Source organism: Schistocerca cancellata, chromosome 2 (assembly GCF_023864275.1).
Source record: "Schistocerca cancellata isolate TAMUIC-IGC-003103 chromosome 2, iqSchCanc2.1, whole genome shotgun sequence".
NCBI lineage: Eukaryota > Metazoa > Arthropoda > Insecta > Orthoptera > Acrididae > Schistocerca > Schistocerca cancellata.
Genome location: NC_064627.1, coordinates 290,452,008 through 290,467,676, shown reverse-complemented (window position 1 = coordinate 290,467,676; position 15,669 = coordinate 290,452,008). Strand labels below are relative to the sequence as shown.

At 39.6% G+C, this 15,669-nt stretch overlaps 1 protein-coding gene across 4 annotated transcripts in view; it reads left to right on the top strand.

Annotated features, from left to right (window-relative positions):
* The window catches only part of LOC126161645 (DNA excision repair protein ERCC-5 homolog), a 74,215-nt gene that overhangs the window by 20,525 nt on the left and 38,021 nt on the right, over positions 1-15,669 (top strand). For all 4 annotated transcript variants that reach the window (XM_049917626.1, XM_049917627.1, XM_049917625.1 and 1 more), the window contains exons 5-6: positions 8,947-9,142; positions 9,259-9,472. In XM_049917626.1, the coding sequence (XP_049773583.1) occupies positions 8,947-9,142; positions 9,259-9,472 (410 nt within the window). The remainder of the gene's footprint in view (positions 1-8,946; positions 9,143-9,258; positions 9,473-15,669) is intronic.

The following is a 15,669-nucleotide window of genomic DNA, read 5'->3' as shown; positions in this document are numbered from 1 at the left end:
TGGGAAAACCGGAACAAAAGAGAATCGAAGTATTTGAGATGTGCTGCTACAGACGAATGTTGAAAATTAGGTGGACTGATAAGGTAAGGAATGAGGAGTTTCTGTGCAGAATCGGAGAGGAAAGAAATATGTGGAATACACTGATATAAGGAGAAGAGACAGGATGATAGGACACCTGTTAAGACATGAGGGAATGACTTCCATGCTACTAGAGAGAGCTGTAGAGGGCAAAAACTGTAGAGGAAGACAGAGATTGGAATACATCCAACAAATAATTTAGGACGTAGGTTGCAAGTACTACTTTGAGATGAAGAGGTTAACACTGGGGAGGAATTTGTGGCAGGCTACATCAAACCAGTCAGAAGACTGATGACCAAAAAGATAAAGAGCAATGTTTCTTCAACCACCATGGTGTGAGAGACCATTGGATATGATTTTGGTAACAGCTGTTAGTGATTGAGGGTCCTATGGTGGCACAATGGTAAATCACAGACATACGGTGCCCTTTTATGTCACCTCTCATACGATAGTGTGATGTTTTTCAACAAGGTAATGCTCTTACACACATGGCACATGTCTCTATGAACTTTCTGCATGATGTTGGCATACTCCCATGGTCAACAAGATCTCCAGGTCTGTCCACAATAGAACTTGTGTGGGCCTGTGGGACAAGCTTGAATGTCAACTTCATATTAGTCCAGTATCCAGGGTATCATGGACCAGTTACAACAGTTGTGGATCAAATTGACTCAGGAGAGTACAAGGTGGTTTTGTGACAAACTTCCCAACAGAATCAGTGCATTCATCTAGGCCAGAGGGGATGCAACATCATAGCAATAAGTGGGCTCATACTGCCAAGTTTTTCAAAAATTTCCACTCTCTACTTCACCACTCTTACACTTTCACAAAATTTGAGGTAAAGTAAAGTAGTGAGCGGAAATTTGTGAAAAGCTGAGTGAAAACAATGCATTAAATAGCAGTTGATTGAGACACTGACCAGAGACACGACACAGGACCAAAAATTTTGCAAATGACATGCTGTCAAAAAAACTTCGGAAACAAGCACACTAAAACTGGTGTTTAATAATACAGTTCAGTTTGCAATTTAATTTTAGGAAATACAATTTGACCCACCGAAGATGACACATAGGTGTCGAAACACGTGTGGCTAAATATAAAAATAAACTAATTGTGTTTGCATAAGGCTGATTTTCAAAACAACCCAGTTCTGACAGATCAAAGTTGTTGCATTTTGATTTAAGTTTAAAACGTAGTTTTGAGAGGCCTATCATTGTACTCAACACAGCAAATGCTATAATTGATGCAAACCTTCTTCATCAGGTGGGCTTATTAATAGATCTAAAAAGAAAATTATAAGTTGGCAGTAATCCTCAGTTGCATGTAGCTGCACTCCAGTGTACAGTTGTTTTGCCTGATTCCATTAATTTTCTCCACACTGACTGTACATTCTCCAAACTATTCAAAAATTTCCTGAACTGACAAAACTCATCTGTACACCAGGAGAAATTAAGCATGATTTTAAACATTATATTGCAGTCAGCAGTGGCCCTCCAATGTCCTTGAAAGCCTGCTGGTTAGATTCATATAACTAAATTTGACTAAACAAGAATTCCAGTTCCTAATAAGCATATTACCAAGTCCCACTAGGTGAAACAGATAAAGAAAAGAGTGCTGTGATCATACTCTTTTGAATTCATGGATTCAATTTCAAGCTATTTGACCTCTGGCATGCACCCAGTATCTTTCAGAAATTAATTAATGAAGTTTTTAGAAATTTAGATTTCTGTTTTGCATTTGTAGATGACATATTGGTAGCCTCTAGCTTTCCAGTAGAACATACACAGTATTTAACTATCTTGTTTCAGTGATTGAACTACACACATCAAAAAATGTTTTGCAGCATTTCGGTTCTGAGAGTTCCGAAACCTGTACAGAAAATTGGAACAGAGATCAACATGGACATCATTTCCGCCCTTTTTATTGCTCCTGAAAAATTGCATGTTGTACCACCGTACAGCGAGACCTTCAGAGGGGGTGGTTCAGATTGCTGTATACACCGGTACCTCTAATACCCAGTAGCACATCCTCTTGCATTGATGAATGTCTTTATTCGTCGTGGCATACTATCCACAAGTTCATCAAGGCACTGTTGGCCCAGATTGTCCCACTCCTTAACTGCGATTCAGTGTGGATCCCTCAGAGTGGTTGGTGGATCACATGTCCATAAACAGCCCTTTTCAATCTATCCCAGACATCTTCAATAGGGCTCTAGTCGAGCGATGTCATTATCCTGAAGGAAGTCATTCACAAGATGTGCACGAAGTGGGCTTGAACTGTCGTCCATGAAGACTAATGCCTTGCCAATATGCTGCTGATATGGTTGCACTATTGGCATACATGTATCGTACAGCCTTTACGGTACCTTCCATGGCCACTAGCGGCGTACGTCGGCCCCACGTAATGCCACCCCAAAACATCAGGGAACCTCCACCTTGCTGCACACGCTGGACAGTGTTTCTAAGGCATTCAGCCTGACCGGGTTGCCTGCAAACACGTCTCCGACGATTGTCTGGTTGAAGGCATATGCGACACTCATCGGTGAAGAGAACGTGATGCCAGTCCTGAGCAGTACACTCGGCATGTTGTTGGGCCCATCTGTACTGTGCTGCACGGTGTCCTGGTTGCAAAGATGGACCTTGCTGTGGACATCGAAAGTGAAGTTGCACATCATGCAGCCTACTGCACACAGTTTGAGTCGTAACATGACGTCCTGTGGCTACACGAAAAGCATTATTCAACATGGTGGCGTTGCTGTCATGGTTCCTCCAAGCCATAATACTGTAGGTAGCAGTCATCCACTGGAGTAGTAGCCCTTGGGCAGCCTGAGCGAGGCATATCATCAATAGTTCCTGTCTCTCTGTATCTCCTCCATGTCCGAACAACATCCTTTGGTTCAGTCCAAGACGCCTGAACACTTCCCTTGTTTAGAGCCCTTCCTGGCACAAAGTAACAATTCGGACACGATTGAACTGTGGTATTGACCATCTAGGCATGGTTGAAATACAGACAACACGAGCCTTGTACCTCCCTCCTCATGGAATGACTGGAACTGATAGGCTGTCGGACCCCCTCCATGTAATAGGCGCTGCTCATGCGTGGTTGTTTACATCTTTGGGCAGGTTTAGTGACATCTCTGAACAGTCAAAGGGACTGTGTCTGTGATACAATATCCACAGTCAGCGTCTATCTTCAGGAGTTCTGGGAACTGGGGTGATGCAAAACTATCTTTGGTGTGTGTATTTTGGGTTAAGGATTGGTGTTGGAAAATCTTTGTTTGGAGCTCAACAAGTTAACCTTTTAGGACATATGGCTACTCCAGAAGGTACCAGACCAGACCCAGTTTGAGTACAAGTGATGCCTAATTTCAAACAGACAGGAAATTTGTCAGAATTATGTCATTTCTTTGGCATACTGAAGTTTTACTGGTGGCGTTTGTAGCACTCCATAGAATATCAAGATATCTTAAATGGTTACACGAAAACACCAAGAAAAATGATAAAAGAAATGTTCAGTGAACAGAAGATGCAATAAGGCAGTTCAAGAAGTGCAAAATGAACCTCACAAATGCTCTCTTAACATCCTCAAATGTAAATATTGAACTTGTATTATTTGTAGATGGTTCTGATTTTGCATCCAGCCCAGTGCTGGAACAAAAAAGGAAGAATATGGAAACTACTTGGTTTCTTTTGCGAAATGTTCTTGCCATCCCAAAAGAAATATTCAACATAAGATACGGGAACTTCTTAGCATATACATGGTAGTAGGACTGTTGATATTTTTAAAAATATCGAAAATCTGATGTGTCGGTATATAAAAAAAATATCATTATTGGCTCTTGATATATCAAAAACATGTATCGATATATCAACAAAAAAATATCGATGTATCGGCCTGTAAAAATATCAGCTGCATATTGTAAATATATTATCAGTTTTAGAGCTGTATATGTAAGTATTGATTTATTGTTAGATAATATGTACATCAACAAACTAGCAGGCTGCCTATCCTCCCTTAGAGCAATAACTGAAAGGAAAATGATGCACTTTCACACTTGGCGATAACCGCTTTACTAACAGTGATAACTGTGTGTAAGTGAAAAAGGTATCTGATGGGTCCATCATTTGGTTTTGTCATTTGTCCAGAACACATTCCTGTTTTTCCATTTCTGCCAATGCCAGTGACTTAGCAGCTGTAGTGTCCAAATTGGGTGACAAAGATAAATGTTGTAGTTTTGTCTGGTAGCACTGAGTGCCGATCACATCTGCATTTCCCTTCCCATGTCTCCCTCAATTGCAAAGACCAATCTTCTCATGTAGATTTTTGTTCATCATTTTCAACAACTGTTTTTGAAGAATGCTGTTTCTTCACATTGGAAATCTTGTTATTCCAATTCACACTGGCATCCCTCCAGTGTAATTGGACTTCTTCTTTTGTGCCATCTATACTTGCTTCAGGTAGTCAAAGAGAAAGACTGAACTTGATGAAATCCCAAAAAATAATAAGACTCCTTCACACAGTGAAAGTAAAATTATATTCTACTACAATTTCAAAAGAATAACTTCAATTATTTACCAAACCTTGTGGAAAAAATCTAATTTAAAATAAAAATACTGGAACTCAGTATTGCCGTTTTGATATCGATATATCGGGGGAAGAAAATATCGCCAATGGTAGTAAGGTACCTTAAATACCCTCTTGAAGGATGTTCATTTGCAATGTATACTGACCATGCTCATTCAACACATGCTTTTAAACAACGAAACAGTAAGGAAACCCCTATGTAACTGCATCACATGCAATTCACATTACAATTTTCGACAGGTATCAGACACATTTCTGGAAAAGAAAATACTGTGGCTGACAATCTCTCCAGGCTTTAAGAAGTAATATCAATTGATTATGAGAAGACAGCAGATGATCATGTGAGTGATGAGGAAATCGAGAAACTTCAGGCTAATCCTCATACCTCCATAAAGTTTAAACTGCATGAAATCTGTGGTGGAAAATTATTATGGTATACTGTATCAATATTTGCCCTTAAGTTGCTCAGAAGTTTAGATATTCAGTCTTTCAGCATTACCACAGTATGAATCGCCCTGGTAATAATAATAATAATAATAATAATAATATGTGTAGGATAGTTGCTGCTCATAGTGGAGATGCTGAGTCGCAGGTAGGCACGACAGAGAGACTGTCAAACAAAGCTTTCGGCTAAACAGGCCTTTGTCAGAATATACAAAACACACACAGACACACAAGCAACTCTCTCTCTCTCTCTCTCTCTCTCTCTCTCTCTCTCTCAAAATGGCTGCCAAGGCCTGGTATTAAGTCTTGTGTGAAGTTATGTTTGAATTTACTTGGACTTGGCAAGATATTCAAAAATGTGCAAAATCATTTATAGAATGCCAAAGACCAGCAGCAGAATCATGGGCCAAATGACATGCACAAATTTGGTTCTGCTTTTCAGCACACAAACCATCAGGACCTTCAATCAAATACATAGAAGAGCCAATGCATTCCTGGATCAAGACTCTTTTCCCAGCGCCCACGGTTGCCACAAACCCCAAAAAGAACAAGATTGTGCAGTGCAAAGCGATACTTGCGGAACATTGGTGGTGCCGGGTGCTGCGATCGGTGTAGCAAGTGTAGCAGCGTCTGATGGTGGCAGCCATGTAGAAGTTCAGGTGGTGATGGTCCGTCTCGTGGGTGGGAGCGATAGGAGGCGAGAAAGAGTTACAGCACCTGTTCCTGTGTGTGGGTGGTGTGAAGCTTGGACATCTGTGAAACGGGGCACTTGTTAGATGATGAATACCATTGCATTCACAATACTGTTCAAAATCACATGAAGTGAACTCTGGTCCATTGTCTGACACAAGTACTTCACACAAACCTTTGATGCAAAATATTGAGGACAATTCTTGAAGCCGGCATAAGACATACTAAATCTACTGTTGGTCAGTGTCCATGCACAGCTGGATGAAATAAGGTGGTGCACATTGATCTGATCACCCAGTGCCTCCCTCAAATGAATTCATAAATTGTTTCAAGCACATAGATTGGTTCAATAACGGAACAGGAATCACTCTGCTAAGTGATGTGCAGTCATTCCACTATGTGACATGCAAGTGGAAACGGTGGTGGGAGCGTTTTATAACTCCTGGAACACTAGATTTGGAGCGTTAACCAAATAGTGACTGACCAAGGAGCGTAGTTACAATCAGAGCTTTTCCGTGTGTTAGCTCAGATTTGTGATTCTAAATTAACACAAACTATAGCATATTGTCCACAGTCAAATGGGAAAAATAGAGAGATTCTGTTGAACATTGAAAGCAGCCATCAGAGCTCACGGTAAAAATAAATGGAATAACATCATTTCTACAATTCCCATAGGACTGGCTGCTTGAGATACTGTGTGGCACAACTCGTTAACATTGCCTGGTAATTTCATTGTAAGGTCAGAAAATGAACAAGAAGTAGATTTACTAGCATTCACGTCTCTGTTACACCAACATACGGATAAACTGCGCCCTTCAGAATGTTCCCACAAGGCAAAGGAAACACCATTTTTTTTAGTGAAGACATGTATAAAATGACTCACATATTTGTGATGAATGAGAAAGTTAAAGCTGAACTAGTGGCTCCCTATGAAGGCCCCTATTAAGTCCCAGTGCAAAAAAGAACAAAATATTTCACTCAAAAATTAAGGGTGTGGCAAGTAATGTTTCACTTTGCGAAACTGAAATCAGCCTACATCCTTGTGAACTCGAACTCCAGTGATACACAAGAAAACCCATCGAGCACTTCACCTGTGAGTGAGTCACCCGCATCTCCAAGAGTCTCATCAAACGAAGTTATTTGATTTGGTTGTGTTATTCACTGAAAGTACAAGTAATTGACTTACATACTGAGGGAGGGGGAGAGATGCAAGATTATGTTTGTGTTTATAACCTACAATTCTGTAAATAGTTCTTCTTTGTATTAACTTTATTTTTCATTGAAAACAAATGACATTTGAAATGCACAGTGTAAGAGCAAGTCCAGATAGCAATTGTTTCATTTGGAGTTTTTGAGCTTGATCTTTGGGGGGGGGGGGGGGGGATTTTCAACTTAAAAGTGCTGTATTTTGAGTTTCATTGTACAACAGGACCAGCAATGATTTCACAATGATACACAGTTTTTTATCATAATGCAATGGAAATTAATACATAGGTTCAATATACATACACACAGAATATGTAAGTATGCTTTATGAAGATAGGTGGTTAGCTGTGGCCTTGTTGAAGGAATCATCCTGTCATTGGCCTGAAATGATTTAGTAAAACGTAAATCAGGATGATTAGACATCAAACTCCGTCCTCTTGAATATAAAGCCAGTTCTTAATAACTGCACTGCTTTATTTGGTTGATACCTAATGTATGATGTTCTTTTTATCTTGGTACATTAGAACTGTTTTCCAGTTCGGAACTTGAAAATGAGAGCCTTTTCTTTCATGGGAAAGTTTTCCTTTCTTCCAGGAGTGCTAGTTCCACTAGGTGTTGAACTTCTATGAAATTTGGAAGAGGAAGACAGGAGAATAGGTACTGGCAGAAGTACATCTGTGAGGGCATGTCATGAGTCATGCTTGAATAGCTCAGTAGTCAGCGAAAGGCAAAAGGTGACAGGTTTGAGTCCCAGACTGGCACACAGTTTTAATCTGCCAGGAAGTTAAAAATAAGTGCACATACTGCTGCAAAGTAAAAATTCATTCTGGAATCAAGACCGCTTCTAGACGGATGCCATTAGGAGGGAAAATTTAAATACCTAAGAGAATGGGTAGGAACTGATCCAACAGAAAATAAGAAGCTGTGAGAGAACAAATAAACAAGATTAATTTAGTTTACAAACCCAGTATCTATTTCTACAATATCAATAACCTTTCGACAAATGGAAATTTAAGAGTTTATGAGACAGTGATCTGAACTGAAGCCTATATATAGGCTAGAGCAGGCACAAAGGATTCTCATTAGCCTATAGAAATTTCTATGAACAGTAGATGGTCAATATATGAGATAAACAATTAGGGAAGAATAAAATAAGGGAAAGGCAGCCACACACCTATAGTGGGCTTGAGACACAGAGACATGCAACAGAAAACAGTATTCACAGAAACTTTTGACCTCTTGCTCTTCTTCTAGTCAAAGAACATACATGCACACACAACCACGCAGACATTCAAACACTTACTGCCTCAGCAAGATGCAGGGAACAGAAAGAACTGTGTACCTAGAAAGAGAACATCTTGGACACCATCAGGAAAAGAAAGACTGTGTTCTTTGGACACATCCTTAGAATCTCCACAGGAGGTTGCCATATCAGTTAAAGAAGTTTCTTGTAAGAAACCAAAATATATGGCCTAAAAGAGATACAAAGGCATCTGTAGGAAATGGGAAACAAAAATTTACAAGACAACTTTGATATACAATTTTATATTACCATAGGTTTCCAGGATAAAAACATGAATAGAAGAGCAAAAAAGATTACAGTGTATAAGATTCATTCTTGGACAAGTATAAAGACCAGAAGAAAATTATCTGATCTGGATTAACATGGTCCTCGGATGTCCCAAATGAGAAGAAGAAGAAAAAAGTGATGTGGAAGGTTCTAACTACTGAAATTAGTGTGAATAGGGGAGAGAACAAAATGCAGTGAGACAGTGGCAAATAGGTTCTGTGGTACATGAACTGAAAGCCCAAGTTTCTGTTCCAACTGTTTTGATGACTTTGATGTTGAAGTATTGAAGTTTAACCAACATTTCTTCAAATATATTTCCATACAGAAAAACTGTAAAATATTTATGTTGTTTTTTGAATTTGTATCTACTTTAGATCAGAAGCCGAAGATTCTGTCACCTCTGAAGAAGATGAAAGCCCATCAAAACGTGTACCAAGAGATTTGCACTCTGTTGATGTAAATAGTGCACAGTTCAAAGCATTGCCTGCAGATGTTCGACATGAAATTCTTACTGATTTGAGAGAAACGAGAAAGCAGAGTTCTTGGGGTAGGCTGCATGAAATGCCAAAGGTACTTGTCCTTCTTTATTGCACGGTTCTAACAGTAATTTCACTAATGAAAGCTTCTTGACTTGTTAGTACACTTTCGTTCACATCATATTCTTTTTCTCTCTCTTGCTGTTGTAGGAGTCTGGAGACTTCTCATCATTTCAGATGAGTCGCTTATTAAAGAGGCGTTCTGTTCAAGTTTCCTTAGAACAGGCAGAAAAGGAAATGGGTGGCCATACCCTAAGTTTGCGTGAAATGGAAGAAATGCTTAAGGAACAGGGTGTAAACACATCCTTAAATGTAGGCAGTAGAATAGCTTCTGACAATGTGACAAGGTTTATCTACATTAAGGGTGAGTACAAAAAAAATGTGATATTGTTTTGTATATTAACCTTTCATTTGTTAAGCTGATATCTGGCTGTGAAGAAAATAGGGCATACATGGTTCGTTTACCTTAATTATTAATATACAATTTCTTAAATGAAAATAGTATCTCACTCATGTGTGTAGAGTGGACTGAAATGAAGTTTGTGTGTTAGTTTTTATATAATATGTGCAAATGTACATATGAAGCTTTTGTCCTATTTGACCCTGAGGGGCTTTGAAATATGGACACGTTCTTTGCTTCTAAAATTTTTTGATGCTGAAATACTAGGTTGTATTTGCAATGCCTACAGAGCAGTAGTATGCGAATATTGATCAGTTCCTTGTATGTGTTTATTCATTCATTGATCTGTGCATCATGTCACAATGATGTGGTTTAGTCATCATAATGCAATGAAGGTAAATAGCTCCAGTTTACATACACACAAGGCAAATAAGTATTTTTATGAGGATAGGACAGTTAGTCGGCCATGACTTGGTGAAGGAACCATCCCAGAATTTGCCAGAAATGATTTAAGAAAGCCACAGAAAAGCTAAATCAGGAGGGCCAAACAGATCAAACTCTATCCTCCTGAATATGAAGCCAGTACCATTTCAACTGCACTGCCTCATTCAGTTGATCTTTACTGTTCTCTTGATCGTACACAATTAGCATATTTTTTCAGTGCACCATTGCACAAACTGTTGACACCCTCTGGTAACTCCAGGACCATGAACATGCACATCTCTTTGTTCTCCCTTCAGTTTGTATGAAAAACTGGGTCGGTATCCCCACTGATAAATGAGATCTTAAGGTCAGGAGACTGACAGGACATTGCTATTGTGCACTATAGATTTTTTATGCTTGTAAGAGCATTGTAATGTGATTGTGTACCATAATTCCTTTCCTCAGGTTATATAGGAATGGACGTATTAATAATGCAAGCTTCCTCTCACTCATTGAGCTTAATAATGCCCTTTTTATACAGAAAATTCTAAGTATTGTCACTGTAGCTTACTGGAATTGAAACCTGTAAGCATAAGTTATTTAATGCTGTACGAAAATAAATTAATGCTTGTCTTCATTCCACTGTCCTTAAAGCACTGCATTTGTACTGATGTAAAAAACAGAAATAGTTTTGGTAACTGCCTTCACTCTAGTGTTTTATTATGTTTTGATAGACTGTATGCTACATTCTGTTTGACTCCCATGTTAGCGTCAGAATCACATGTTTGTTTCTTTTTTTAACTGTCATTTTCTGTGAGAGAACTATCCACTACACAAACCCATACCTGGGCTTGCAACAAACTGAGAATTAAATCAGTTAATGTGGAGTATTGTGCGATTGTATTACCAAATGGGAATGGTAGTCTGTTTTTAAAAAAATCTTTATTGGTTGTAAAATGAAATTGATTGTTGTTTCCTGAAGGTATTTGCTGATCATAGCTACATAGTTTTTATTTTTCAACAGTTACTTCCAATTTTGTGACATTTTAAGCGGAGAAACATATTAATCATTGTGAACAATATGTACGATACTACATCTCGTCCCTTTTAACATAGTAAACCCATCTGAAGAAGATGTAGAGATAGTGATTGACAAAAGCTAAAAACATTCTGAGAGTTCACTTACTGCTATATTATCAGGGTTGCCTCAAGTTCTGGAAATCAGGGAATTTCAAATGTGTCAGGGAAATCGGGGAAATATCAGGGAAATTTGAAAAAAACTGGAGAAATCTTGTTTTTGTCTCACAAGGGGAAGGCTTCAGACAAGGCCAACCGATTCAGCTCAAATTTGGCAGGTTGCTTATGTACAACCTAAAACGAAGGACTCTTAAGACATTTTGGGTCAACACCCCTGCAATTTTGAGAAAATCACCCCTCAAGGTTATGACGAGCAATGGACTCAAAATTGGAGGGATCGATAGATAATTGTAAATGGAGCATTTTTCTTCATCAGGTATGGGGTCCGCAAACGCAAACTTTTCCAGAAATCGAGGAAAGAAACTTTTACAACTGTCACTTCTGTACCCACATGGTAAACACATTTCGCCGATAGCGTTACGGCCAAGGTAACTGGCTGGGAATCTGAGAATGTGGGTTCGAATCTCGAAGAACCCTAGCGGATGTTATTCTTTTCGTTTGTATTTTTCCATATCTCAATTGATAGGGATAGGAGGGTTAATAAGGTAAGTAAATCAATAAGGAATGATAATAATAAGATAGGCAAACTAATTCCCCAAACGCCGTGAGTTAGTAAAGTATTAAACTTTTAAGCCTTGTCACCGGAAAGAGTGCTTCGAATTCCTCACAGAGGATCACAGATAGCCAACCGCACGACGCTTGTTTACAGCGAGGCACAGGACAGAATGCACGCGGGGAGATTTATGTTGTCCCGGTTGCCTCTTCGTCATATCATAGTTGTGAATCTGGAAGAGAGAAGGTGTCCAGCACGAGCCTTATATAAGTCAATCAGAAAGAGTTGTTTTCCATCATTAGGCTGTCGCGAACCTCACGGATACATGTAGTGATTTTTCTGTCGTTAATGTGCTGAATGAAATACGTTTTATGGATGAATACAGTGTTATTCCGTAAGTAACATATGACGAGTACTGTATGTAGTTTTTAGTAATTAGCTCGTCTGTTAATGCCGTAGTAACTAGTTATTATTTGTTGTCATATCTTTCAGGTGCATAATCTGAGTAATGGAGGATGTACACCCTTCGACTAGCACTGTAATATATAGTTGGGAGCCTGTCACAGACGATAGCAAGTGGGAATTTACTGTCACTGTGTTTTGGTTTGTAAAAGTGTTCCAATACAGATGCATTATCAATGCACTACCGGAAGCAGCCATGTATGTTTCTCGGCATTCCAGATTGATAAGAGCGGCTATCGTCGAGAGATATTTGGAGCTGACGAACGAAATGACTTTTCTTGATACTGAAGTACTATACCATGAAGACGAAGCAGAAGGTGATTCAGTGGAAGATATCCCGACTAATGAATCACAAAATGGTCATAACACTTTGGAAATCTCCATGTCACTGGGAATATGTGCTTCATCTGTTCCCGACGAGTGTTATGAACCGGTTGCTAAACGATTGGACTACGGCGCTATACACCTTGAAGTACAGGTAAAGGCAGTAGCGCTAGCCAGGAATCATCCAAATTGGAACTTACAAACACTGCAAAGGAATGGAGCAACAACAGCCCTGAAAAGTAAGAAGGACTTGAAGTTGTGGGAAAGTGATATCGTTAAAGGAGGGACAAGATATGACAAATACCAGGCGATAAATAAATGGACATATGACCGATTTGTCGAATCTCGTTGTCATAACGAGAATGTAACAACAAGAATACTTCAGGAGTGGGCTGCAGGTGCAGCCCCTCATTATACGGCCAACAAGGATTTTACGTTTGCTGCATCATTATCTTGGGCAAGAAATTTCAAATCGGAGTATAAAATTCGTCAACGGCACGTCACTAAATATGTCTCTCATAAGGAGGTACAAAATATAGAAGATATACAGAAAGTGGCGGCTCTTTTCAACACGCAAACGGCGTCATTTATGACCGGTTTTAATCATGATTACGTCGTGATCAACCCCGATCAAACATGATTCGAGTATCGGGTGAACATTCGACGCATGTTATCGCATAAGGGAGAAAAACGAACCCTTGTCGCAGTTGGTAGTAAAAACATACTAACACATTCGTACATGGAGCAATATGCCATTACAGCCTCTGGAAAAATGTTGCCTAAGGTTTTCCTGTGTTTACAAGAAACGAATGTTACATTTGGTCCTCGGGTTATAGAAGAGGTCAATCGTTTAACCGACTCGTTGAAAAATGTTTACATTACCTGCTCCAAACTGACGAATGCGATTTACAGAACATTTCTTGAGAATGTTTTAAAACAATACGTTTCTGATAACAAGTTTTGTCTAGTATTGGATTCCTGGAGTGGTCAAAGGGATACTACAATATATGACACAATGTTTATAGATGGCGAGGGTCAGCCGATGTGCACAGTAAAAGTAATACCGCTAAACTGCACACCTGTGTTTATTTCTATCGCCAGATTAAAAACTTTATTTCCAGGCTTCAGAATTTCAGTGTGCTTCTGGAATCCCAGCGGGAATTGCACAACCGCACGGATGCAATAACTATTTACAGCATAATTCATAACCAACTTTCAGCACCGATTTTCAGGCAATAATATTGTATGTGTGGTACGCATCAAAATTAATTCCCGAAAAAGACATATTTTTAAATGTAAACCAAGTTTGTTTTCTGCCGACTCTTTGGAAGGATCAGTGTAGCTTTCGAAAGATTGCATTCATTAGATGTTCTTGGTGCCGTGAGTATATTTGTTTCAAATTTTTATATGACAAGTACCATCCATCTAGTTGTTCGATGAAAAGTGAGGACACATAACAGTGACTGAAAGAGCCATTGTAAAGTGACCTCAAGTAACATTTTAGTTGTTTACTACCCCAAGAGGTTTGAGAAATTTATTCGCCTGCCTTATTATTATCATTCCTTATTGATTTACTTACCTTATTAACCCTCCTATCCCTATCAATTGAGATATGGAAAAATACAAACGAAAAGAATAACATCCACTAGCTTTCTTCAAGATTGGAACCCGGGTTCTCCGATTCCCAGCCAGTTACCTTAGCCGTTGCGCTATTGGTGCTGTCGGTAAAAAGCGTTTACCATGTGGATACAGAAGCGACAGTTGTAAAAGTTTCTTTCCTCGATTTCTGGAGTTGTATGCGTTTTCGGATCCTACACCTGATGATGAAAATTGCTCTGTTTGCAATTATCTATCAATCCCTCCAATTTTGAGTCGATTGCTCGTCATAACCTTTACGGGCGATTTTCTCAAAAACGCAGGGGTGTTGATCCAAAATATCTTAGATTCCTTCGTTTTAGGTGGTACAGAAGCGACCTGCCAAATTTGAGCCGAATCGGTTGGCCGTGTCTGAGGCCTTCCCCTTGTCAGTAGATAAAATTGTTTGTTTACTGAGATGTCAAGCATCGTCACTGGCTGGGTGCAGCTGAGTACGTGTGCCGCTTCCCTACTCCCTCATTCTTACTGCTTCTCCCCTTTCTACCACTCCACTCAATTTGCAGTCAGTGCCACCACCACCTGTTGCCACTAGCCTAGCAGCTGACAACGAGAGGCAGGGAGGGATGAGGAGTGGTTTGCTTGGATCTGATTCTCAGAGAGTGTAGATGCATCAGCCGTAGATGGTGGTCATGTGGCATGAGGTGTATGTGAGTGACTGTGTGAATGCGTGTAAGCTCTTATTTTCTGACGAAAGCTATGGCCAAAAATATAGTTGTGGGAGTTTGATTGTCTTTTCTATGTGTCTGTCTGCGACTCAGCGATCACCTATACGGTTGTTACTACCTGTCCTCATTAGTATTGATTCTCAGAGTATTTGTGCAAGTTATCTATTGCATGGATTCTGATTTCATCAACAAGGTGTCTGTGACACGTGAATAGCTGGCCATGTAAGCGGACTGCCATGACCTGCGAAAACTGCAGGCAATTTCTGTGGGTATTTATTAATGGATTGGGCCGGCCAATCTGAAGCCCATTGTTTCCCACTAATGTGCAGGCCCTGCCCATTGGATCTAGTCTCACCGACCTGCCCGCAGGCTGGATCTGTTTGCGTGAGTAATGCGGCGGATTTTTGTGATTTATACATGGATCCAGGACTGCAGTGCTCCTCGCCAGGCCAGAGGCCATGGTGATGGATTTCAGGAATTGCAACTGTCTCACGGCAAGTACATTGTAGACATTTATTGTAGTACATTTTTGACACTTCGAAAATAGTTTATGTATTGGAAAGTATGGATGGTAAAAAGGAGAAAACTGTGACAGTCGCTGGCAGATTGTATGCTACGTACTCATGTATTTCTGGATAGAAAAATCACACAGTACCTGGTAAATAATAGACATAACACAGTGGGTAATAACTGAGAAAAACCAACATTTTATTGGTGGTCACCTACTGTGTTGGTTTACACAACTCCTCCCGGCCTTACGCACTTCTTTTAAGAGGCTTACTTTTTTCTAAGGTTATTTCTGAAATCAGTGAAGGTATATAAAATCTGTCTTGCAACTCCAAGGAAATGCGTATTTTTGTCATCAGATGTGTTTCGTTTCA